The sequence below is a fragment of the Notolepis coatsorum genome, assembly GCF_963971535.1.
Source record: "Notolepis coatsorum genome assembly, chromosome: 4".
Lineage (NCBI taxonomy): Eukaryota > Metazoa > Chordata > Actinopteri > Aulopiformes > Paralepididae > Notolepis > Notolepis coatsorum.
In genome coordinates, this window is record NC_140168.1 from 123,032,144 (window position 1) to 123,058,003 (window position 25,860).

At 43.0% G+C, this 25,860-nt stretch overlaps 1 protein-coding gene across 1 annotated transcript in view; it reads right to left on the bottom strand.

Moving 5' to 3' along the window:
* Positions 1-520: 520 nt before the first annotated feature.
* med11 (mediator complex subunit 11) overlaps positions 521-25,860 on the bottom strand; it is a gene marked incomplete at its 3' end in the record, with an annotated part of 64,274 nt that continues 38,934 nt past the window's right edge. Inside the window, exon 3 of the mRNA XM_084311812.1 lies at positions 521-664. Within this exon, the coding sequence (XP_084167938.1) occupies positions 521-664 (144 nt within the window). The remainder of the gene's footprint in view (positions 665-25,860) is intronic.

Genomic DNA, 25,860 nt, shown 5'->3' on the forward strand with positions numbered 1-25,860 from the left:
CCCCCCTCCCCCCACGTCTGTGGGTCCATAATGACTTCAACCCCCCCACCATGGCTCTAACCCCCCCTCCTGTCTGTGGCTCCATAATGACTTCAACCCCCCCACCATGGCTCTAACCCCCCCTCCCCCCACGTCTGTGGGTCCATAATGACTTCAACCCCCCCACCATGGCTCTAACCCCCCCTCCCCCCACGTCTGTGGGTCCATAATGACTTCAACCCCCCCACCATGGCTCTAACCCCCCCTCATGTCTGTGGGTCCATAATGACTTCAACCCCCCCACCATGGCTCTAACCCCCCCTCCCCCCACCCTCATGTCTGTGGCTCCATAATGACTTCAACCCCCCACCATGGCTCTAACCCCCCCCCTCCCCCCACCCTCATGTCTGTGGCTCCATAATGACTTCAACCCCCCACCATGGCTCTAACCCCCCCTCCCCCCACCCTCATCTCTGTGGCTCCATAATGACTTCAACCCCCCACCATGGCTCTAACCCCCCCCCCCCCCCTCCCCCCACCCTCATGTCTGTGGGTCCAGCATGATCTCGCAGGTGCGTCCCAGCTCTCCCAGTTTGACCTTGGCGTACTCCGCTCTGTTCAGAGCCATCTGACAGTCCTTCCTGGCTGAGTAGGTGGAGCCTTCGTGGGGCTGACCTGTGGCCACCTGCAGGGGGAGACAGAGAGAGAGAACCCAATCAATGGTTATATATAACATTTACATTTGGTCACTTACTTGATTTACAAGTTGGCAGGAGGGGAACACCTCAGCTAAGGGTCAGTAACATTGTTCCTCAAACAGTGTCGAACTGGAGCGCTCCACTCTGAGTGCATAGTAGTATAGAATCTTAAAAAAAATATATATATTTATATTGATTGAAGAAGTGTGTTTTTAGTTGGCGGCGGAACATTGGGCTGGTTTCAGCTGTCCTGACTGGTGGGAAGTTCGTACCACCCATCATGGAGTAAATGTAGCATATTATGACACGAGATTATAATGAATGAATCAGAAGATTAGGAATAATTCGAGTATGTGTGTGTGTGATATAACAGCTAGAGCAAGAGCACATTCCATGCACTGTAGATGGAATCTCCGGATCAGACAATTTTGAGTTATGGCAACAGCATTATAGTACCTTATTCATCTGTGTCCAAAGTGATTTGTATAAGGTGAGAAACATTGAGAGTAATGACTCAATGATGATTATGTCACATGAGGTGTACCAAGCTATAAACAAGCTGTCTGATAACAAAGCAAGTGGTTTAGATCATATTACTGCTGACCACCTTAACACTTCCTGCGCCAAAAACGTCGTACAACGTGTTTCAAGTTCATGCTAATTCTGCCAGATCACGGCGTACGACGTTATTTTGATCATATTTCATATTTTCGCCATGGTATTCATATTTCCCTCACGGAGGCTGGTCTGATGCTGTGGGACTCGGCACAACTCTGCAACGCTTCAATACTGCCACCTGGTGGATGATCGGCGAGTTGCCAAACCGGAAATGCCGGTTGGATATCGGTGCGTCTCCTAAATACGTCCGGCCACTCGCTTATCGTTGCGGGACTCAAGACACACGTCCATGTGTAGCGATCGCTGCCATAACTCAATAATCGACATGATTTGGGCTGTTATTATTATTATACAAACCGGAAATGGATCGCCTCGATCCCCATCAAATAACTGGGATCTTTTTGCTCCAGTGTCATTGCCGAACGGTAAGAGGAGGCTGCCGTGACTTTCAGCGTTTTTGTTTATTATTATCCATGCAAACTGCTCTGATCTATATATCACCCATACTACATAAATCATTTAACGACGATCACGGAATTATAAACTACCCCCCCCCCCCTCCGTTCACCCGCACATGATCAGTCATAACGTTTAGGACCATGTACAGTTGAAATTTTTAATATATCGTTGATCGGTAACAAACGGCATTTGATAATCTATATATGCATTTATGCCTATATCTCACGTTCTAGGAATTACTGCAGAAAACGATAAAAACATTTATACTCTAGACGGTATTTTCGTATGAATGTGTGAATGAAAAAGTAAAACGTTCCTACATCCTGAACGATAGATAATCGATGTTGAATGGGCCATAGTAATTTTAAAAAGTTTAAAAAGTTATAGCCCTGCAAAGAAGGTGAACATCTCCATAGACTTACAGTGCTGGCAGAGAATGGTATAAGATGATCAAACTCCGTGGCAGTTAATGTGTTAAAGGAGGAGAGCTCCTCTCCTTGCTGTTTGTTTTACTGGCTTTATGATTCATGGCTTGTTATCAGACTCAATGTTGCCTGTTCTGTTAGTGCCAGTTATTAAGGACAGGGCTGGTAAAGTTGGCAGCCTAGCCCTAGATAACTACAGGCCCGTAGCTCTGGCCAGCATACTGTCAAAAGTCCTAGTAAGAATCCTGCTGGACAGATTAAATGTTTATTAACTCCACAGATAATCAGTTTAATTTTTAAAGCTAAACATGACACTGACTTGTGCATATTATGTGCCTTAAAAGGAAATTATAAACAAATATAGAGGTCAAAACTAATCAGTTCGTATGTGTTTTATTGATGCTTCTAAAGCCTTTAATTGTGCTAATCATAGAAAGTTGTTTGTTAAATTGAGTCAAACTGTCCAAATACATTGTGAGAATTTTGACTCTCTCTGGTATGAACATGGGAATATGCAGGTGAAATGGGTCAATGGTGTTTCAGCCTCATCTGGGGTTAGTAATGGTGTCAGACAAGGAGGACTCTTGTCCCCAGATCTTTTGAATATATTTGGATGATCTGTCCAAGCAATTGAAAGCCTGTAATACTGGGTGCTTGATTGGTAATACTCTAGTGCAGCGGTTCTCAACAGGGGTGCCGCAGAGAGCTGCCAGGGGTGCCTTGAGATAAAAAAAATAATAAAAAATCTATTTTTTATTATTATTCTTTTTGGATAGCTAGTTTCAGAGTGTGGTGCTGAGTACCAAGTATCTCATGATGCAGCAGTTAAGGTGTTGATACCATTTAGCACCACATATCTGTGTGAAGCTGGCTTTTCATCCATGACAGCTCTGAAAACAAAATATAGGGCCAAGTTGAGCCTTGAGGATGACATGCGTGTTGCCGTGTCAAAGATCTCCCCACGTATTGACCGTATTATTAGCCAGCAGCAGCAGACCTCACATTGAGCTAGAAATGTCCACTGAGTGAACAAGTGCTTATTTTCTGTATTTATTTATATTTTTTGAGAAATGGTAACTTGGTGATCCTTTTTTGTATTTAAAAAAAATACATGATTTTCTGTTTTTGAGAAATTGTCAAACTTATCCAAATATGCTATTTTTATGGAGAACAGTGCAGCTGCAACAGATAGCACTTTAGTGATCCTTTTCTGTATTTAAAAAAAAATACATGATTTTCAGTTTTTGAGAAATGGTCACACTTATCCAAATATGCAATTTTTATGGAAAAGTGTGCAGCTGCAACAGATAGCACTTTAGTGATAATTTTCTGTAATTTTATTTAAAGAAATATGCTATTTGATTTACTACTACAAGCAGTGTAATGTCAACAGTACTTAGCCATTTAGACCTGAAACACCTGTTAATAATGCATTATATAGCCTGCATATACACACAAATGTGTTTCCCGGTTTCTTAAATAAACATTATTTTGAAAGCAAGCACTTTTGTCATCATTGTAGCAAAAAAGACAGGACCGGAAAAGTCTTTATCGTATGTAGGGGTGCCCTGGAATATTTTATTGAACACAGGGGTGCCTTGGCAGCAGAAAGGTTGAGAACCCCTGCTCTAGTGAACCATGTTATTCAATTAAATTCAATTCAAGAAGTTAAATACTGAATTAACGACACATTTATTAACACAATCGCGGCCACTGGGATGAGTCTAATAAATCTCTAGAGGACCAGCAAATGTAAACAGACGTGGGGCTGTTTGTAGAGCTAAATCTATACTTTATAGTAGGGCTGGGCGATATGGCCTAAATATGATATCACAATATTTTCTGAACTTTTCGGCGATACACGATACACATCACAATGTTTTTCTTTTTTCCCCCAAACAATTCATTATGAGGCTTCGATGGCACAAGCTTCGAACATTAACACTTTGACTGCCTAAAAACGATTTACAACGTCTTTGCTGGCGATGCTAAAGTTGCCGGGGGACGCTGTAAGTCGTCTTTATATCAATATTTCAAAAATCTGCGATCTGATCCATAATGTCCCTCCGTTGGCCTGAGAACCATAGATATCTATAGAACACTAGATAGCTTAAGGCGGAGTCACCAGCGTCACTGAACCGCCGCCATCTTGCTCCAGTTAGCCTTGAGTGAGAGTGAGTGAGCTGCACAGACAAAAATACTCATAACTCGCTGAAATATTGACGGATTTACAAACGGGTTGGTTTGCTATAAACATCAAAGATGTAGTTATGATACTGCATACTTATAAAAAAAAAAATTTTAAAGATGTTTTTTTTTACAAACCGCTTGAATCATAGCCACGTTAATAATGCTTGTAATAAACCAAACCGTTTGTAAATCCGTCAATATTTCAGCGAGTTATGAGTATTTGTTTGTGCAGCTCACTCACTCTCACTCAAGGCTAACTGGAGCAAGATGGCGGCGGTTCAGTGACGTCGCTCTCCATTGGCCGGCAGCGCGGGCAAGCTATCTAGTGTTCTATATATATCTATGCTGAGAACCACCAGCAGGACCCACTGAGCTCTCTGGCGGTTCAGGAGCGCCATCTGGTGGCCGATCGCGCAACCGCTTAACAGGAAGCACAGTGGAGGTTGTGCTAGATGTCTGTATTGCTTCCGGCCACTCGGGATAGGTTCCGGCACTCTAGCTCGTCACTCTACATAGCGATCGATTGCCAATAACTCGATAAACAACATGATTTGGACGTATATACCATTATACAAGCTGGAGATGGACCGGGTAATAATATATCCCATAATGATAAAATTTCTGCTCGACGATGATCGCCCAACGGCGCGCGGAGACTGGGGTGAGTTTCAGCGTGTAACGTTACCATCTTCGATACTAACTGCTTTTATCAACATTTGACCCACATTAGATGACTGCACCTCCTCATCCATCACGCTCAACATAGGGGCCCCCCAGGGCTGTGTTCTGAGCCCCCTCCTCTACTCCCTGTACACACATGACTGCGTAGCACAGCGGAACAACAACACCATCATCAAATTTGCTGATGACACAGTAGTGGTGGGCCTGATCTCTGCCAACGACGAAAGGGCCTACCTGGAAGAGGTAGAGAACCTGTCACAGTGGTGTCAGGAGAACTGCCTCTCCCTGAACGTCAGCAAAACAAAAGAGATGATTGTGGACTTCAGGAGGTCGGGGGTCAAGGACTACAGCCCCCTCAGCATCGACGGGGCACCAGTTGAGAGAGTGAACAGTTTCAAGTACCTCGGAGCCCACATATCCGAGGACTTGACATGGACCACACACATTGACAGTGTTGTGAAGAAGGCACGACAACGCCTCTACTTCCTCAGGCGCCTAAGGAAGTTCCAAGTCAGTCAGAAGATCCTTAGGAACTTCTACTCATGTACAATAGAGAGCATCCTGACCGGCAACATCACCTCCTGGTTTGGGAATAGCACTGCACAAGACCGTAGCAGACTACAAAGAGTGACACGTTCAGCCGAACGCACAATTAGAGGGGGGCTTCCCACCCTCCAGAGCATTTACAACAAGCGGTGCAAGGGGAAGGCTAAGAGAATTATTAAGGACTCGAGCCACCCGAACAACTGCCTCTTTGAACTGCTGCCGTCAGGCAAGCGATACCGGAGTCTTATGGCGAGCACAGAAAGACTCAGAAGGAGCTTCTATCCCCAGGCCATCAGGCTGCTAAACGAACAATAATCGCTAAACGAACAATAATCACTATGCAACAACCATCAAATGCACACAGCACACACACCCACACGCACACACACACTCACTCAAACAAACAACACACTGCAGCACCCACTCTCCACACTTTAGATCACACAAACACACTTACACTTTATATTTATTGATAAAGGATTTGCACTACAACTCGTACACCTACTGTGAATTGTACCTAAACTGCACCTCGTCCATTTATGCCTTGCACTATATAGTATTGTATATTAGTACACTGCACAGTATTGTATATTGTATGGTAACTACGTCTACGAACATTGTACATATGTCTAAACTGAACACTGTGACCTCTTTTTTTTCTTCTAATTTTTACTATGTTTTTATTTCATACTTATCTTGTCATGCACAGTCTCTGGAGCGCAACAGTAAGAAGCATTTTGTACAAAAGTATTCTGTACTTCTGTATGACAACTATTAAAGAAACTTGAGAAACTTGAAACTTGATTGGTATAACGCTGCCCACGGAATTATAAACGCCCCCTCGCCCATCCGGTCAACATCAGATGACGTGTAGTAACTTCTAGAAGTACGTCTAGTTGGAATTTTTTATATCGCGCTGATTGCCATCAAACTGTATTTCATCATCAATATAATGCATTTGGGGCTATATATCACGTTCTGGAGAAAGCTGCAGAAAGAGATGAAAACATACTTATACATTAGACCATACTTTACTATGAATATGTGAATGAAAAAGTTTAACGTTGCTACACAATGAACAATACATATAGGACTTTGAATGGGCCCTAATAATGGCAATGTAGCAATAGAATTTAAAAAGTTATAGCCCTGCAAAGAAGGGGACTTTCTCCATAGACAAATAGCGCTGGCAATCTATGGTATATCATTAATTTAACCCATGGCAGCCAAAGTGTTAAAAAAAAATCGAAAAAAAAAAAAAAAAAAAATCAAAATAATTTTTTTCAATTTTTCTTTTTACTTCGATTTGTGTGTGTGTGTGTGTGTGTGTGTGTGTGTGTGTGTGTGTGTGTGTGTGTGTGTGTGTGAACTACCCATCCCAGTTAGGACAGCCGAATCCCGTCCAATCTTTCGCCGTCGACTAAAGACTCACTTCTTCAACCATTATCTGAAATTATTAATAAAAAAAAATCTAACCGTGACTAACCTTACACTTACACATGCACTTTTCCTAATAAACTAACCTACACTGTAACACGCAACACTTTGATAAACATTGTTACTCAGCTGATAGAGTTGTACCCTTCTTGCTGTCTTGTCGTACAGAACTTGTAAGTCGCTTTGGATAAAAGCGTCAGCTAAATGACTAAATGTAAATGTGTGTGTGTGTGTGTGTGTGTGTGTTAGGGATGTGCATCTCCTCACTGAGGCCGATGCGATGTGCATCTCGATACGGTGCCAACGATACGATACATTTGAAGCACCGGGCGATGCGATATGATTCACCCCCTGTTGAGATACGATACGATTCGATACGATTTGATTCAACATAATGCGATTCGGGGCGATACGATGCGATTCAACACGATGCAAAATAATAATAATAATAAATAATAAAATTTTATGGTATGACAGAGGATTTGGTTGTATTCCTTATGCAGCTTATATTATTATTAAAAATAAAATAATCTACTGTAAGACAATTTATATAATTAAAAACTCTTGGGTGCCTAAGAAGACTTTTGCATAAACTGTCTTTTGACAGTTAGAGAGAGAGAGAGAGAGAGAGAGAGAGAGAGACCCTCCCCGTCTGAGCGGCCGTCGACAGTTGATGATGTCACACACTAGACTAGGTCACTAGGATGCGACCGTAGCATTATGTCAACAACACAGAGGCAGCCGGCTAGCCTGGATGGATTGCATGAAGCGATATAATTAAGAAATGAATAACCAATAAATGTCAAGTTATCTTTGAACCCCTGTTGTCAAGCGTCTTCAATATACCCCCCCCCCCCTCCTCACTAATGTTACTGTGTTGCAGAGTCACTTTAGTTAGACACTAGTTTAGCGTTAGCTGAACGGCTAACTGCCGTTAGCCAGAGGCTACTAGCGTTAGCATGTTGAGCAATTCTATTCATGTCTCCTCGACTTCCACTGTTTGTTGATAACTGTGACGCGGCTCTCGCCTTATGTAGTAGCAAAGCAATAGTATCTGCTGTGTGTGTGTGTGCAGTCACAGTGCACTGCTGATAAGTGGATGAGAGGAAATTATATCAATGCATCGGTTTTTGACCGATGCAAAGACGCTACAACAAGATGCATCGCGACACCTACATGCCTTGTAGAATTCCACACATAAGAAAGAAAGATACTGGGATGAATAAACAAAATCGGAAATAAAATTTAGATAAGGTGCTACTGGGATGTTTTGGTGAGTTCTTTTGTTTTTTTGTGGAAGTTGCCCTTCTTAAAAATGCACGAACATTCACTGATAATTGGTCTGTAGTGGAGTCTACAAGGTCTACATTGCCGGACCATGTAGAATCCGGACCTTGTAGACTGACATAATTCTGTGCATAGTTTAGTCTACACAGGCCATATTTCAAATAATCAAAATCTTACTTCATTCATCTTAAACATTCTTGATTTGGGGGATTGGTAGTTCCCATGAAATCTGAAGTTGTTCAAACGACAACAGCGATCCACCTTGAATTAAATCACACAGCCGAGTGAAACCTTGTTGGCTCAGTCACGAAAGGGGCTACTTAATTAATTAATCCAACCCACTTTATTTATAGAGCACTTTTTTTTTCTTTTTTTTAACACGCATATAAACAAACATGACAACACACGATAAGATACACAAGCATTAATATACAGTGTATATCCAACGAAATTACCATTAATACCAATGTCTTATACAGGACATACCCCTAATACCTGTTATCTAAAAACCTACACACATATGCTCCAGCTCGAACCCCCCCCCTCCCGGACCCCTCTTTGGATAGTACCTCCATTATCCCTCGCTCCTAACCAGACACTACCATTATAAGCTAGCTTTTATTCTCTCCACCACTTCTAACCACATTGACATTTTGGATTCATTGAGACCCAGAATTCTTGCTGTAGATATTTCTTGATAAATCACATTGAGATATGTAAGAAACCAAACTTTCCGGCAAATTTTTTCCGGTTGAAACCAGCGTGATGCGATCAGCTTTTTAGCTACTGTGATACTCGATAAAACCAATCTCTTTAGCTGTGGATTTACTGCAAACTCAAAAACATCATTCAATAGTAATACAGAGGGGTGTACAGGTATATTCCAAGATACGAGTTTTGATAATTGTTGGGTCACATCTTTCCAGAATGTCTTAACTGGTGGGCAGTCCCAATACATGTGCATAAATGTCCCTTCGTCCCCATTTGTACATTGCGAGCATTTGGAGTCTTGTTTAAGACCCATTCTGTTCAGTCTTATAGGAGTCAAGTATGTCCTGTGAATATAGTTAAGATTGATTTGTTGATGGTCCGGGTTCCTTGATGTAAGTCGGACATTTGCCCAGGCTCCTTGCCAATCAAAGTCACTTTCCAGGTCTGGTATATCCCTCCTCCAGACAGAGTCTAGTTGGAGGGTTTCATACGAGGACGTTAGTAATTGATGATAAAAATCTGAAACAAAACCTCTCGTTGTCTCTCTTTCATAGAAGAATTTGTGGTATCTGTGGTGTTCAATTGGTATGTCTAATGGAACACCGTGAGACTTCAAACATAGCAGTAACTGTATGTAAAAAAGCCATGTGGACATGGTGAGATTACATTTTTTGCATATTTCTCCATAACTACAAAAACCCTGTTTGTTAAAAACATCCCCTAAGGAGAGTATGCCTTGCTCTTCCCATATAGGGAATCTTATAGGCCGTTTTTCAATTAAGAGTGCATTGTTATTGAATAAGGGAGTATGATTGTGCCATTTTTGTGGGTTAGGATATTTTTTTTGTGTTTCACGCCATATCCGGATCGCATGGGTAATTATGGGGCCAAATTTCCGTTCAGTGCTTGATTGGTAGTTTAGTGTATGTCCTTCAGTCTATGTGGGGCTATGTTTTCTTCTAATTTTCTCCAGGATACTAATGCTTGGGGGTCAAACCATGTTGTCAATGGTCTTAATGTGTACGCCTTAAAATAGTGGAAAAAATCTGGAAATGCCATGCCATCGTCTGCTTTATTTCTCTGTGCGGTGGATCTTTTTATACGTGGTGGTTTGTTATTCCAAATAAATTTGTATGTGGAGGAGTGTAATCTTTTCCAGTAACCCTCTGGAGGGGGTAACGGTAGCATTGAACTGAAGAAGTTGATTCTAGGTAGTACATCCATCTTAACTATTGATATCCGTGCCTGTACTGAGTTTTTAAGTTTTGCCCACCTATCAAGGTCGTCTTTGATTTTGTTTTGGATTTTTGTGTAATTGTGCTTCACCGTTTGTCTTATGGTGGGGAATATCTCCACTCCCAAGCATCTAAAATGTTTTACCATAGGTATCTCTCCTGGGAGGGTTATATCTTTTTTTGCAGGGGTGTTAAGTGGAAGGAAAGCCGACTTCGGCCAATTTATCTTAAATCCCGATAAATCACTGAAGTTCTCAATCAACTTGAGCAGATGAGGCAGTGTGGTGTTGGGGTTTTGCATGAACAATATTACGTTGTCCGCATATAAACTAATTTTATGTTGTGTGCCCTTGATTACGATTGGTTCTATGGATTGGGATTGTCTTATATATTGTGCTAAAGGCTCTAATGATAGATCGAATAGTCCGGGACTAAGAGGGCAACCCTGTCTGGCTGAGCGTGATACCGGAAAGATTTTGGAGATGATTGTGCCTGTTGTAATCATGGCCGATGGGTCTTTGTATAATACTTTAATCATATCAATGAATCCTTTTCCTAACCCCATCCTTTCTAATACTGCCCATAGATACGACCATTCCAGCCTGTCAAAGGCTTTCATAGCATCCAGGGACAGCATCGCCTTAGGTATGGTGTCGTCCTTGTCGGCATCTAGTACGTGCAGTATTCGTCTTATGTTATCAGTGATCAGGCGGCCTCTTATGAAGCCAGTTTGGTCCGGATGAACTAAAGACGTCATATGCTTTTGTAATCTGATGGCTAATACCTTAGAGTACAGTTTGATATCGGTTCCGAGGAGGCTTAAGGGTCTGTAACTACCGCACTCGGTGGGGTCTTTGTCTTTTTTGAGAAGGACTGTTATGAGTGCAATATTGTCGTTTTTATGGAAGTTCCCCTCCTTGACTGAGTATAAGATCATATTTAGTAATAAGGGTCCAATTATGTCCCAACAAGAAAGGTACATTTCTGGTGGGATGAATGAATGAATGAATGAAAACTTTATTTAACAGATTGCAGAATGGGTACAATACAGTACGGCTCAATACATACAATTGTTAAGGGGATGCAGACCTGAGAAAGACGTTTGTCTTGTTTCCATCAGGGTCCCCCATTTTCAATTCATATAGACATATATGACATACATGACATACAGATAGTCAGTACTGCTACATCTATACATTTATGACATACCAGATTTGCAAATACAGTACTGTTTGTGATACAGAAGGAGTCAAGAAAAGGGAGTATATACATTTGACGTAGAAACTGTACATTGGAGGAGGTTGGGTGGGGGGGGTTGGGTACATTGGGATATTGACAACCATACTGGGTAATTTACATTGGAGGTGGTTGGGGGGGGGGGGGGGGGGGGCGGGGGGGCACCGTCTCTTCCAGGAGCCCTACCACTTTTCATTTCGGATATGGCCTTCTTGAGTTCCTCTAGTGTGATCGGTGTTTCTAACAGTTTAGCGTCATCCTCTGAAAGTTTAGGGAGAATAATTTGATTAAGATATGTGTCCATTTTGTTTTGATCGAAGGTCGTTTCTGATTTATATAAGTCGGAGTAGAATTCTTTGAATGTATCGTTTATTTTTTCAGGGACTGTTTCAAGTACTTGTTGTGCTCTAATGGTAGTTATATCTGCACATTTTGCATTCATTCTCTTTTTATTTTTTTTTATAAATGTTTTTATTTTCAATTTTCAACATAGAACAAGACATCACAATACAATACCGTCAATAATAATAAAAATAATGACACTAACAACAGTAATAACATTACAAGACAGGCAAACAGAAAGGAAAAAAGACAATAAAAATTAAATAAGGAAATGACAATAGAAAATAAAATAAATAAAACAAAATAAAATAAGTGTGGCTTTCACGTGTGCGCCTTATCTCGTGTGCTATATATACGTGTGTTCTACCTACCCATATGTGCGTGTGCTTTACCTATGTATATGTTTTATGTGTACACGCATATATGTGTGTTGTGAACGTGTGCATATGACCGTGTATTCCCTAGTAGCCCAGAGTGCCTGTACAGTACTACTGCAGCGAAGAGGACACATACAGTATCAATGTAGTCAAGTGGGTTTGTACAGTATTATTATAGTCAAGAGGGCATGTACAGTATCACTGTAGTCAAAGGTATATGTACAGCATTACTGTAGTCAAGAGAACATGTACCGTACTACTGTAGCCAAGAGGACATGTACAGTATCAGTGTGGTCAAGTGGGCATGTACAGTACTACTGTAGTCAAGTGGACATGTACAGTGTTACTGTAGTCAAGGGTACCTGTATAGCACTACTGTAGTCAAGAGAACATGTACAGTATTACCGCAGTCAAGAGAACATGTACAGTGCCACTGTAGTCAATAGGACATGTACAGTATTTACAATGCCAGTACCGTAGACAAAACAAGGCAGCAGTGGAAGGTTACTGGTAATGGGGAAATCCGGCGAGTACCGTGGTGGATAGTGCAGGCCCAATATGCGACAGATAGGGGTCCCAGATCTCATAAAAAGTGTCCAACTTGGAATGCAGCATACACGTAATATACTCACAGGGGATACATTCCATTATGATATTGTGCCATGACCTCATTGACGGGACCTCGTCCTTGATCCAAAACAACAGGATGTTCTTTCTAGCAGCAAATGTCAACAAATTGAACAGTCTCTTATGTTTGGAATTGGTAACATGAATATCTGGGAGGCCCAGCTAAAGGCAGAGGGGATCCAGCTCGATGGGGGTGTGAAATATGTCAGACAGTTCTTCTACAACGTCGTACCAGTAGCTCTGTAGTTTTACACAGGTCCAAAAACAGTGGACGTGATTTCCAATCTCTATCTTGCATTTAAAGCAAAGTGGGGACGTATTGGGATCCATTTTACTTTTACGGGCGGGGGTAATATGAATGCGATGCAATATTCTAATTTGGATGGCCTTGGTGCAGTTACAAACCGAGATTTTCTTTGCGTAGGTCCACGTATCCTGCCAGTCTGCATCTGTGATTTCTATGTCCAAATCCTCTTCCCAGGACTGTTTAGTAACATAGGAAGATAAAGATGAATTAAGGTTCAGAGTACTATAGAAGATAGATATTTGTTTTTTGGGGATCTGTAAGGAGAGGGCTTTCTCCACCTGCGAGGTGGAGATGTCAGTTAAAAGTGAGGTGTCCTTGGTGATAAACTGCCTAATTTGTAGGTACCTAAAAAATTCCGCTTTCAATAGGCCATATCGCTGCTGCAGCTGTGTAAAGGACATTAGGGTCCGGCCATCAAACAGGTGGCCAAGATCGGTTATGCCCTGCCTATATCAGGTCTTGAAGCCGCCGCCGACTTGGTCTGGCTTAAAGTCGGGATTGTCTACAATCGGGGTAAGAGGAGAGGTCAGCTTGGCTCGGCCCTCCACCTTACGGACAGTCTTCCAGGCCTTGACGGAACATAATGTGATGGGGTTGGAGCACACCTTCCTCACAGACCTAAAGTCTTTGATAAATAGTAGGTTCCACAAGGGGGACTTAGACTGCGAGGATTCAACGTCCAGCCATATTGACAGTGGGTCTGATCTGAACCAGCCGACCATCACCCTAAGGTGTGCCGCCAGCTGGTAGTGTCTAATATTAGGTAGGTCTAGACCCCCATCTTCACTATCCATCTGTAATTTGGCCATTTTCAGACGCGGTTTCTTCCCATTCCAAATGAATGAGCTTAGCCAGCCTTCCAGCACCTTGATAACCTTGTTTGTCAGCAGCACTGGGATCATTTGAAGAGGGTACAACAGTCTGGGGAGTACGTTCATCTTGACGAGGGCAATCCTACCCAGCCAGGAGATCGGTAAGGGGGCCCATCTAACTAAGTCTGCCCTTATGGTGTCTAAAAGAGGGGGAAAATTGGCCTTAGCCAACGTATCATAGGTGGGTGTCACAAATACTCCTAGGTAAACGAAGCCGGAGGGCGACCAGCGAAATGGGAAGGGCTCGGGCAGTATCGGGATAGATTTGAGTGTCCCAAGTGGCATTGCTTCGGATTTGGAAAAGTTTATTTTGTACCCCGAGAAGGTACCAAATGTGGAAATCATGCGGGTTAGACATGGAATTGAAGAGTCAGGCTTAGACACAAAGATCAGCACGTCGTCCGCGTAAAGGGTGATTTTGTGCTCCCTCCCGCCCACTCTAATACCTGAGATCTCGGCTGACTGCCTTACGGCCTGTGCGAGTGGTTCTATGGCCATGTCGAATAGTAAAGGGCTAAGAGGATCCCCCTGGGGGTTCCCCCGCTGCAGAGGAAAGTTGCTAGACCTAAGTCCATTAGTCAGGACCGCCGACATCCGCGAGTTGTAAAGAACCTTGACCCAGTCAATAAAGGTGTCACCTAAGCCAAATTCAGCGAGGGTTAAAAATAGATACGGCCATTCTACACGGTCAAACGCCTTCTCCGCGTCGAGAGACAGAACCACCGCGGGGTGGTCTGTCTCACGAGTCATTTGGATGATATTGAGGAGCCGTCTCATGTTGTCGGTAGAGTTCCTACCCTTAATAAAACCGGTCTGATCTTCATTAATAATAAAAGGGAGTACTTTTTCGAGGCGCATGGACAGGATCTTGGAAAGCAACTTTTGGTCCGAATTGAGTAGGGCTATAAGCCTATAGGAGGCGCACTCCTCAGTAGGGGTGGGACGATACATCGATCCAGATCGATATATCGATCTATTATCAATAATCAAATAGGATCGATGCCACGTAAAAAGATCGATTCATATTGCGATACTCTTATTTTGAAAATCCGGCGACGGCGACGTCATCGCCCCGCGCCCAGTGTTGTGAAACTCAAACTCCGTTTAACAACAGCAGTAGCGTCTAGAACGTCACTAGAGCAAGACTAGTGTGCCTATTCTGTGACCCAAAACATGTCCCTGCTGTTTTATTCCACAACGGGTCCAATGCATCTAACCTGCTTTGCAATCCTCGTCACTCCATTATGCCCACGTCGCGTTAAAGATCGAATATAACGTTACTTTAGCGTGAGCTAACAAGCTAACCCAGAGCCATAGGCAGAGAGAAGTGGGGACTGGGAGGGTGCATTCTCGGGGATAGCCCCACTAACAGGATCTGGCCGGTACTGCACCTTGGGACTCCCAATATGCTTTTCCAGCCAAAATACAGCTCTGTGACAGTGAATAGGATATTAATATCGAGAAAAAAAAGAAAAATGAACCAAAAACAGTGAACAGGAGGTCAATTTGTATTAAAAACAATAGATTGTTTTTCATTTAAATGTCTGGAAGAGCTCAAAAATAAAAATGTCATGATATTTCCATTGCCTTTTTTTTTGTTGATTTAAATGTTACTGATTGTATTAAATGGGCATATAATATCGTCTCATATCGATCGCAGGCACCTGAATCGAATCGTATCGTATCATGGCAGACTGTGTGATATCGGATAATATCGTATCGTTGTCCAAAGAATCGATATCGTATCGTATCGTGATTAAACTGGTGATTCCCACCCCTACTCCTCAGGGCATTTACCCTTCTTAAGGAGAAGGCAGACATTAGCCTCCCGTAGAGACTGGGGCAGTATCCCCACTTCAGCGGAGTGATTAAGCATTGCCAGCAGGGGATCTAATAGAATATGACCGAACTCTTTATAAAACTCGCATCCGAAACCGTCCGGGCCCGGAGCCTTACCAGATGGCATAGCCTTAAGGGCGCCCAGAGCTTCTTCCTTCGTAATTGGGGTGTTAAGGAGCAAGTTCTGATCCTTCGATACCTTAGGGAGGTGTAATTCAGCGAAGAAGGCCTGCATGTCAGAGAGAGCACCATCGGGTCGCTCGGTCCTATAGAGTTGGGCATAGAAAGAGGCAAACTCTTTGTTAATAGTTTTGGTGTCAAAGGACCTGACCCCGTTGGAGTCGGAGATTGAGGCTATTACTTGGGTGTCAGCCCTTTTTTTTGCCAAGTTAGCCAGGCACCTACCCGGCTTGTCACCGTGTTCGTACATTCTCTGTTTGGCAAATTTAAGAGAATATTCGGCGTCCTGGATCAGAAGAGTGTTTAGCGCCGCTCTGGTGGCCGTAAGCTCCATAAGCACAGCCGGGGCTGGGTTCGAAACATGCTGATTTTCAAGGTCGGCTAGTTTGGATTCAAGAAGTTTACATTGTTCATTTTTCTTGCGCTTCTTGGATGATACATAAGATATAATCAATCGACGAGAAAAGACCTTAGATGTTTCCCAGAGTAGAGACGGGTTATCCGTAGAGCGAAAGTTAATTGAGTAGAACATTTTAAATTCCGATTCGAAATAGGAGACAAATATATCATCTTTGATGAGGTATGGGTTGAGGCGCCAACGCCTCGACAGCGCTCTCTCTTCTGACAGGGAGTAGACCAGGTATATAGGGGCGTGATCCGATAGAACGATGCTTCCGATTGTGCAGGACGATACTAGAAAGAGCTTAGAGGAAGGGATGAAGAAATAGACTATTCTACTGTTGCTCTTGTGTGGGCCGCTAAAAAAGGTGAACTTCAGTTCTGAAGGGCAAAGGGTTCTCCAGACATCTGAGTATCCAGTGTCTTCGCACAGGGAGGTGAGCGTCTTTGCTTGCCTAGAAGGGGGAGCCAGACTGGGTGGGAGTTTGTCAAGAGACGGTATGAGGTGACAATTAAAGTCTCCGCCCACAAAGGCGTTCTCAGAGGCCAGGCCATTAAACTCAGCAAATATCTTGGATAGAAAGTCAGGGGAATAGCCTGGGGGACAGTATACATTCATAAATGTCATTTCTTTACCCTTAAGAACCCCTTTGATAATCACATAGCGACCTTGGCTATCCACAGAGGAAGTTATAAGTCTAAAGGGGAGATTTGTATTGATCAATATGGCCACGCCCCTACTAAACGTAGAATAGTTTGTAGCAAAGACCTGTCCTACCCAGCTCTTTTAGAGTTTAGCAGTGTCGTTGGGCCCCATATGAGTTTCTTGTAAAAAAGCAATCGACACATTCTCCCTCCTTAAAAAGGTCAGAATCGCCTTCCTCTTAGCCAACCTCTGCAGGCCTCGAACATTCCAGGAGCAGAGCTTGAAGCTCTCAGAGTTAGCCGTAGCCATAGAACATTGAAGGGTGTGTAGGTGGGGCAGACCTGGGCAAGCCTGTGGGCATGTAGAATTCACTTAACTTAAACACTATGCACACGTATTTTGAGCCATACATAAAACATATATTAATGACATAAAAAACATATAAATGTGTGGGACCGGTGGGTCTTTCCCCAACATCACAGGGACTCATCAACATTTCCAGAGACTTCAAACCTACCACTCGTAGAACCATCTCCGTGGCCAACTGCCACATTTCCCTGTATACAAAAGTGCCTCAGAGTGTAAAGCAAACAAGAAGAAAAAAAAAATCAAATTGAACCATAAGCCAATAGTAAGGTCAACGGCTGGAACCCAGAACTGTCGGTAAAAAGGGGGGGGGGGGTGTATCTGCCAGGCATGTTGCGACAAAACAGGCGCGCAGTACCTCCACCAGGCCGGGAGGGGGCGATACACTGTCCGCGAGACTGTTATCTCCCCTGACGCTGGTTCGACCCTACACAGTTATGCCTCCCCACCAGAGGAGGGCGCTGTGCCGGGGGCCGCCCGCCGCTCCCGCGAGCACATTGTCAGCAGCAAACATTAATGGGAGCCATGCGGGTTGCATGAACCGGTCGAGAGTCAAACAGGTGGCGCAGCCACGAGACCCCATCTCGCTCGACGTGTAATCAACAGTAAATGCATCCCGGTGGCCATGATCAAAAACATGGCCGGGAGCTGGTATATCGCGCAAAAGTCATAAGCGTGGCAGAAATATCCGAAACGGAATAGAATAGGTCCCGCTCCTTCCGAAACGTTAACAGTTAGCAACCTAGCCCGTGGCTATGGTCGTGCATCAGTACAACAGTCATACAACATACTTGTCCCCCCCCTCCCCTTATGTCAGATAGCGAGAGAAAAATAAAAAGATAACTTTCCAGGCGAGGCCTAATGTCAAGTATTCATCCATACTCACATATGTAATAAGATACCAAATGCGACCCCTTTCTGTGTGATAGCCGTAGCAGTATGCTAACGCTCCATCGCTACTACCCCGTCAGGATCTGATGAGGCCGGTGTCGGGTCCGCGTTCAGCTCCGGTGGAGCCAGCGTCGGGTCCGCGTCTCGCCCCGGTGAAGCTGGTGTCGGGTCCGCGTCTCGCCCCGGTGGAGCCAGCATCAGGCCCACGTCTCGCCCTGGTGAAGCCGGTGTCGGGTCCGCGTCTCGCCCCGGTGGAGCCAGCGTCATGCCCGCGTCTCGCCCTGGTGAAGCCGGTGTCGGGTCTGCGTCTCGCCCTGGCGAAGCCGGTGTCGAGGTCCCTCTGGGTCGGGCCCTCAGGAAGTCCACGGCGTCCTTGGGCGACGGTAGATGCAGCCTGCCCTCCTTGGTTCGGATGATTAGCTTCGCAGGGAACTGGAGCGATGGTTTAAATCCGCGCTTGTACAGGGGCCCCATGACATCACGGTATTGTGAACGTTGCTCGACCACCTCGGGGGGATAATCTTCGAAGATAGCGACTGGTTTCCCTCTGTATGTCAGATTCCCTCTCCTCTTGCGAGCTTCCAGGATAATAGTCTCTTTGATCTTGTAGTGATGTAAGCGGGCAATTACGGCCCTAGGCCTGGAGCCTGGTGCTGGTCTGGGTGTTAGCGTCCTGTGGCATCGGTCAAGCTCCGGTGGTGTAGCGAGGACATCTTTCCCCATGATTTCCACCAGGACCTCCGCGAAAAAGACACTGGGACGGTTGCTGTGCAGGGATTCGTCCAGGCCCAGGATGCGTATGTTAGAACGCCTACTACGTGACTCAACATCAATTAGCTTGTTTCTTAGCTTGTCGATGACTATATCCTGAGCTGTGCATCTTACTTCTAGCTCCACCATCCTATCCGACCACCTATCCATGCCGTCCTCCACGGTGGTCAGGCGTTGGGTATGGTCTGCGACCTCCTGCTGGAAGCCGCCGAGTCTAGTCTTGAGTGAGGCAGCAAACGTTCTGAACTCCGTGGTGAAGGCCTGTTTGAGCTCATCCATTAGCTTAGCCATGGTAGCCCCATCCACAGGGGCGGTCTCGCTTCTCAAGACTCGTGCAGTCATCATGCTCGTTATTCTTTTTCCTTTTTGGGTCGAATAGTACAGTCTTAGATACGGATGTTGTATATTAGTGGTTCAATCACCTTGAAAATAAAAAAAATAGGCTTTTTAAAGTAAAATAAAAGTTCGGGAGCGGCAGCGTGGCTCAGAGACGTTCACATCCTTCCGACCCGGAACCGGAACCGTGCATTCATTCTTAATCGCATGGCTAATAGGTGACTAGGTTTAGAACCTTGGGAGTACTGCTGTTGTCTTGTGCTGCGTATTTGTATTTCCGATTGTTGTCTGTATATGGCATTGATCTCTATTTTTAGTACGTTAACTTGATTTTCTAGTCGAGTTGAGTTGTTGTATTTTAGAGAATTAAATAACGTTGAGTAAAGCGTTTCCAGCTCATCCAGTTTTGTGCTTTGATTCTTGCGCATTTTGGAGGAAAAGCTATCCGTGAAGTCTTTGATCATTCCCTTTACTGACATCCATATTATTCTGGGGTCTTGCACCGAGTTTGCATTCTCCCGTAGGAATACTATAAGAGCTTCTTTGAGTTGTGTAATGAATTCCTTGTTATTAAGCAGCATCGATTTAAATCGCCATCTTGGGGCTCGGGAAGATAGTATGCCAAATGTTCCTTTTAGGAGTAAATAACAGTGATCTGATAGTGCATTGGGTATCATTTCCACTTCATATTTATCAAATAGTCTCAGGGATGCAAAGACATAATCTATTCTGGATAATGTGTTATGTCTCGCAGATCGACAAGAGTACTTTCGGGTCGTGGGATTAAGTGATCGCCATAAGTCATTTACACCTGTAATCTTCGACCAATCCTTTAATGCTTTAGATGAATTCTTTTGTTCGCTGGAAAAGGCGAGGTAAGATTTGTCCATCCTTGGATTCCAAATGGCATTAAAATCTGCACCTATTATAAATGAGTAATCGGGAAGGTCTAACATTGCATTGGTTAGTGTAGAGAAGAAACCCTCTTCGTACAAATTTGGGGCATATACCGCTGCCAACGCTATTTTCCTGTTATTGTGTACAATCCTAGCTATAGTTATACGCCCTTCTGCATCCGACCATACTCCCTTTAATTCAATATTTAACTTACGTCTAACGACTATGGCTACACCTCGAGTTCTCGTACCAAAAGAAGAGTGACTAATATTATGATATGTGTAGTCCGCTAACGTATATATGTCTTCCTCTAAAATGTGCGTTTCGCTTAGTAGAGCCACGTCCACATGTTCCTTTTTCATCAGTGTGAGCACGCTTTTGCGTTTGTGTTGTTTATTTATCCCACCAGTGTTCCATATCAATATATTCAAACTAGCCATAATCTATACATGTTGTAGTGTAGTTTTTGGTAATGCTTCTGGAGTGCGAAGCTACAATAGATGTACATCCAATTATTGAGGTCCCGTTGAGAGCCGAGCTTAAAAACATATATATATACAAATAAAAATCCCCTTTTTCCCCCTCTCCCAGAGAGTCGTACAGGCCTGTGTTCCATAAACACATCCTCTGCGTATGACTCCCTCCCTTAGGCCACCGGATTGCCCAACCTGAGCTTTGTAATCCTACTCGTCCTATGCTAATTGCCATAGGATCTAACATTTTCATTCTAATTTAATAGAATGTCGCTTTTGGTCTTGCGCCTTCCCTTAATGTAGTAAAATATTATGAAAAATGAAAAAAAATCATTATTTGAATAAAAATACATTCATTGATATATTCATTTGAGCACATTTAAAAACAACAACGTTTATGAAAGTGCTGTACAAGTCCCACAACATAAGATACAAAAAAAAAAATATATATATATATATATAGTTTTTTTTTTCTTTTCTCGAAGCTTCGAATTAAAATCGAAGCTCGGCCCCGAAGCTTCGATTGCCAAAAAAAGCTTCGAAGGTCAGCCCTAGAAATTACTGTATATTTGTATGTCTCTAAATGTTTTGATGAATTGAAAATGGAGGACCCTTATGTAAAAAAGCCGAAAGTCTTTTTCTGGTCTTCATCCTCCAGTCCACTGTTGTTGTATTGAGCTGTACTGTATTGTACCCATTCTGCAAACTGTTAACACTTTGATCGCCATGGTTCAAATTCATAATTTACCATCCCTAGCCAGCTCTATTTGTCTATGGAGAAGTTCCCCTTCTTTGCAGGGCTATAACTTTTTAAATTCTATTGCTAAATTGCCATTATTATGGCCCATTCAATGTCCTATATCCATTGTTCAGGGTGTAGCAACGATATACTTTTTCATTCACATATTCATACTAAAATATGGTCTAAAGCAGGGGTAGGCAACCCTAGGCACGCGTGCCTACATAGGCACGCGGGGGCATTTGCATAGGCACAGGGGGCAGCATTAAAAAAAAAAAAAAAAAAAAAATGAAAATTATAATTATAATTTTTTTTTTTTTTTGCTTTGAAATATTATAGTGAAATATTTTCCACTGTTGTCGCATTTATCTTGTTGAAATCCTCCCACAGGTTCTTTTTACTACCACATATTTAATTGAGACCCTTTATTTGTTTATTATTTCAATTTAGCTGGAAATACATTGCTACATCATTCAGTAACATTTGCAGAGCCTTATAACAAAAACATTATTACGGTCACCATTGTGACCAGTGGGATTAATCAACAAATTGTATTATTTATTTTTCTATTTCATTGAACATTGCACATGTTAAAAGCCATTTTTTTACTCAAAATGTGAGTATTACCAAGTCAACTTGTGTTCTTAAAACAATGACAATAAACATAGTTTTATTAGGTTGAAATAATGTGGTTGTGTACTTATTTTTCTGTTAACTTATTATGGATTAAAAACTGAAAACCTTAATGCACAGTAACTGAACTCAATATTTTAAAGTTCTGGTAACTTATTATTATATATTTTTTTACAGTGTAGTCTTGCGATCAATCAAAACTTATTTACACGATATACCTCACATTCACCCTCCATTCACATCCTGGTGTTCTCCATTAGGCCTGTAGGTGGAGCTATGACAGCACACGTACAGTACACACACCAATGGTGTGTGATGTGTCCAAAAATGAATGGGCAAATGTGAGTGAAATGGTCGCACTGTATGCAGCTGTTTGTCTGCATTGCATTCCCCCCCCCCCAACTCAGATTTAGGGTTGATACAACCATCATAATAATATTGTTAATAATAACAATAACAATAATGATGTAATAATGTAAAAATTATCATTAAAAATACCTGATTATGAGAAAAAAAAATTACGATGCATGGAATATTGTTGAGGCACACTAGTTACAACTATATTTCAAACAGGCACTCCATGTCAAAAAGGTTGCTGACCCCTGGTCTAAAGTATAAGTATGTTTTTATCGTTTTCTGCAGCTTTCTCCAGAACTTGATTTATAGCTCCAAATGCATTATATTGATGATCAAATACAGTTTGGTAGCGATCGTTGCCAGATGAAAAATTTCAACTGGAGGTACTTCTAGAAGTTACTACGTATCATCTGATATTGACCGGATGGGCGAGGGGGCGTTTATAATTCCGTGGGCAACGTTATACCATTCATCTAGTGTGGGTCATATGATCATCAGATCAGTTAGTATAGAATACGTTAGAAAATAACGCTGGATCTTACCATATCTTCCTCGCGCCGTTGGACAATCAGCGTGGAGTAGACAGTTTTCGATTATGGGATGTTGATCCTGATGAACCATTTCCAGGGTGTATAATACTATATACGTCCAAATAACGTTGTTTATTGAGTTAGGGCGAGCGATTGATTATCCAGTGTGTTGAGATGGAGTCCGGCTACCGATCGCGAGTGCCCGGACGGATTATGGATGAGCACTTCCTGTTTGGCGCGCCCCTCCCTCTTGGCCGATCTGCCACCAGATGGCGCTCTCGAACCGTTAGACAGTTGAGTGGAGCTCACCAGTACATCTCATGTCTCCGGAGGAGAAATATGATTTCGATCACAGATTTTTGAATTATTGATATCAAAGACGAGTTACGGCATCTTCGGCAGAATGAGCATGGCGAGGAATGACGTCTAAACACGTCATCGGCGATTAAAGTGTTAATAAAGTTTTCATTCATTCATTCATTCAGACGGCAAACAGAATAATTTTGATTGACAGTCGAGTCTGCCAATTACGTCACACCGCTTGCACCCGCCCTGCTGTTCTTAGCACCAATCGGCAAGCGCGTATTCATGTTTTACTTCCGCTTTTGTCCGCCATAGATTTTGACGAGAGCTCAACAACATCAACAACGTTAGCTCCCCGCGGCCGACGTTTAGCTTTTAGCTCCGCAGGATGACTAAACGAGGCATAATGATTTTACTGCAACGAATGTTATAATAAAAGCCTTTCCATACATCTGTCTGATTGAAAACTTTATTAACAGACCGCAGAATGGGCACAACTTACTCAGCACGGGCTGAGATATGAACAGTAATGCTTGCTATCTATCTAGGTTGTCCTCTGGGACGTTGCTATGTTCGGGTAAATACGCTGATGTTATTGACCGCGTAACTATATAACGTTAATGCCACAAAACGAATGCATTTGTTAATCATAAGTAGTAACTGATGCAGTAGTGTGTGTGTGGGGCGGCGTTGTTCAAAAGTTTGAATGTGTGGACCAGATTGACGCGACACAATCCTCTTGGGCAAAACATCACGATATCCACGATACGTTTAAAAAGTGTATCGTTAATGAACTGTACCCGATATTTATATAATATCGTCATATCGCCCAGCCCTACTTTATAGTATTGCTATCTGTCCATTCTCATTGTCAATTGAGTCCATAAACCGTCCCTTAAAAATGGCTTAAAGGGGGGAAAAAATCATCAATACATTCTCATTTTATAGCGCCATGAATATAAGCGTTATACGGCATTTGGTCTAGTATATAAGGCTAGATAAAGGGCTAATAGCTACTAACGTTATATCCAAAGGCATTTCCGTTATACAGATGCTACAGTTAAAACTCAAACTGCATATGATCTGCACGATCCTCAAGCATGTATGCATGAAAGGGGGGGGGGCGGGGGACGTCGTTTCTTATTATTGATTACCAATAACGCGTTCGTCTAAGTAGCCACATAGGCCGATCGCCTGGATGGCTATCAAAACAATGCCCGATCGGGTTGTACTTTACGTGAAAAAGATCTTACCATGAGCCGGTTGGATCCCCCCGAGCATTTCCCCGTTATCGATCGCCATCTGGTAGATCGATATGTCCATTGGCTGATGATAAATCCCCTTATTGCATAGTGAAATCCGCGCTCCAAAAGGTATTCCGTGGAACAGACAATAGCTATCGCTTCAGATGAGTAGAAAACTACATTAGAGATCCAAAAAGACAACTTCTGCCACAGGGAACACTATTATCGCGATAGCGCCCCTAAGAGGATCTGGCCGGTATTGCACTTTGGCGAATTCAAAGAGTAGGGTACATCTGCAGTGCAGCTCGGCGACCTTGAATAGGTTATTAAAATGGAATAAAAGCCAAAACAACTTTCCACGGATATATCCGTCCTTCTGTCCACAACGGGTGGAATCGAAACACGGAGATATTCGTGCTTCGTCCCCAATGTGTTAACAGGCTGAAAGTTAAAACGAATAAAAAAACAATTAGCCTATTTAATAGGCTAAACACTGTGCGTAAAATATAGGCTATGCGGTGGTAAAAGGCAACTTTGGCTATAGTCTTCTAAAACAGGCTAAACTTCGTTTTGGCTTCTTGCGTTCACATTTCTTTGGTTTGCAGTGGTGCATCTCCGGGCCAATGTTCCGAGACATATTACATTTTATTTGTTAGGCTATTTGAATACACCAGCCCTAAATGGTGGATTCAAATAGCCTAACAATTATACAAATATATAAATATGTCTCGGAATATTGGCGGGGACACTGGACAGCCAGCTGAAGCGCGTGGGCCATACATCCCAAACTTTGTAATCCTGCGTCTTTCATGCATTTGACCACATTTCGGGCATTATCTCGGAGTATGACATGAATATTTTCTTTCGGAATATGCCACATCTGGAACATATTCTCGAATGCTGTTGCCATGCCAGCGCTGCAGCAGTATGGGAGCCGGAGAACTCTTGTGAATGCAGGAGCGCTTTACGGAGTTGGAAGTCTGCGTCAATCCACTGAGCTGTCAAACTCAGCATTGACATGGGGCTGACATCAGAGCTCCAAATATCACTGGTAAAGCTAATTGAAGAAACGTCTTCTTTCAGAAGGCTATCAATGTGCGAATACACTGCCTGGTAGAGCTCGGGTGCAGGGCAATGTCTGAAAAATACGTGCAACCTGGGAGAGTGTAACGCGGTCGTCGAGCCCTATTATTATTTTCTCTATATATATATATATTGTTTTATTTGTA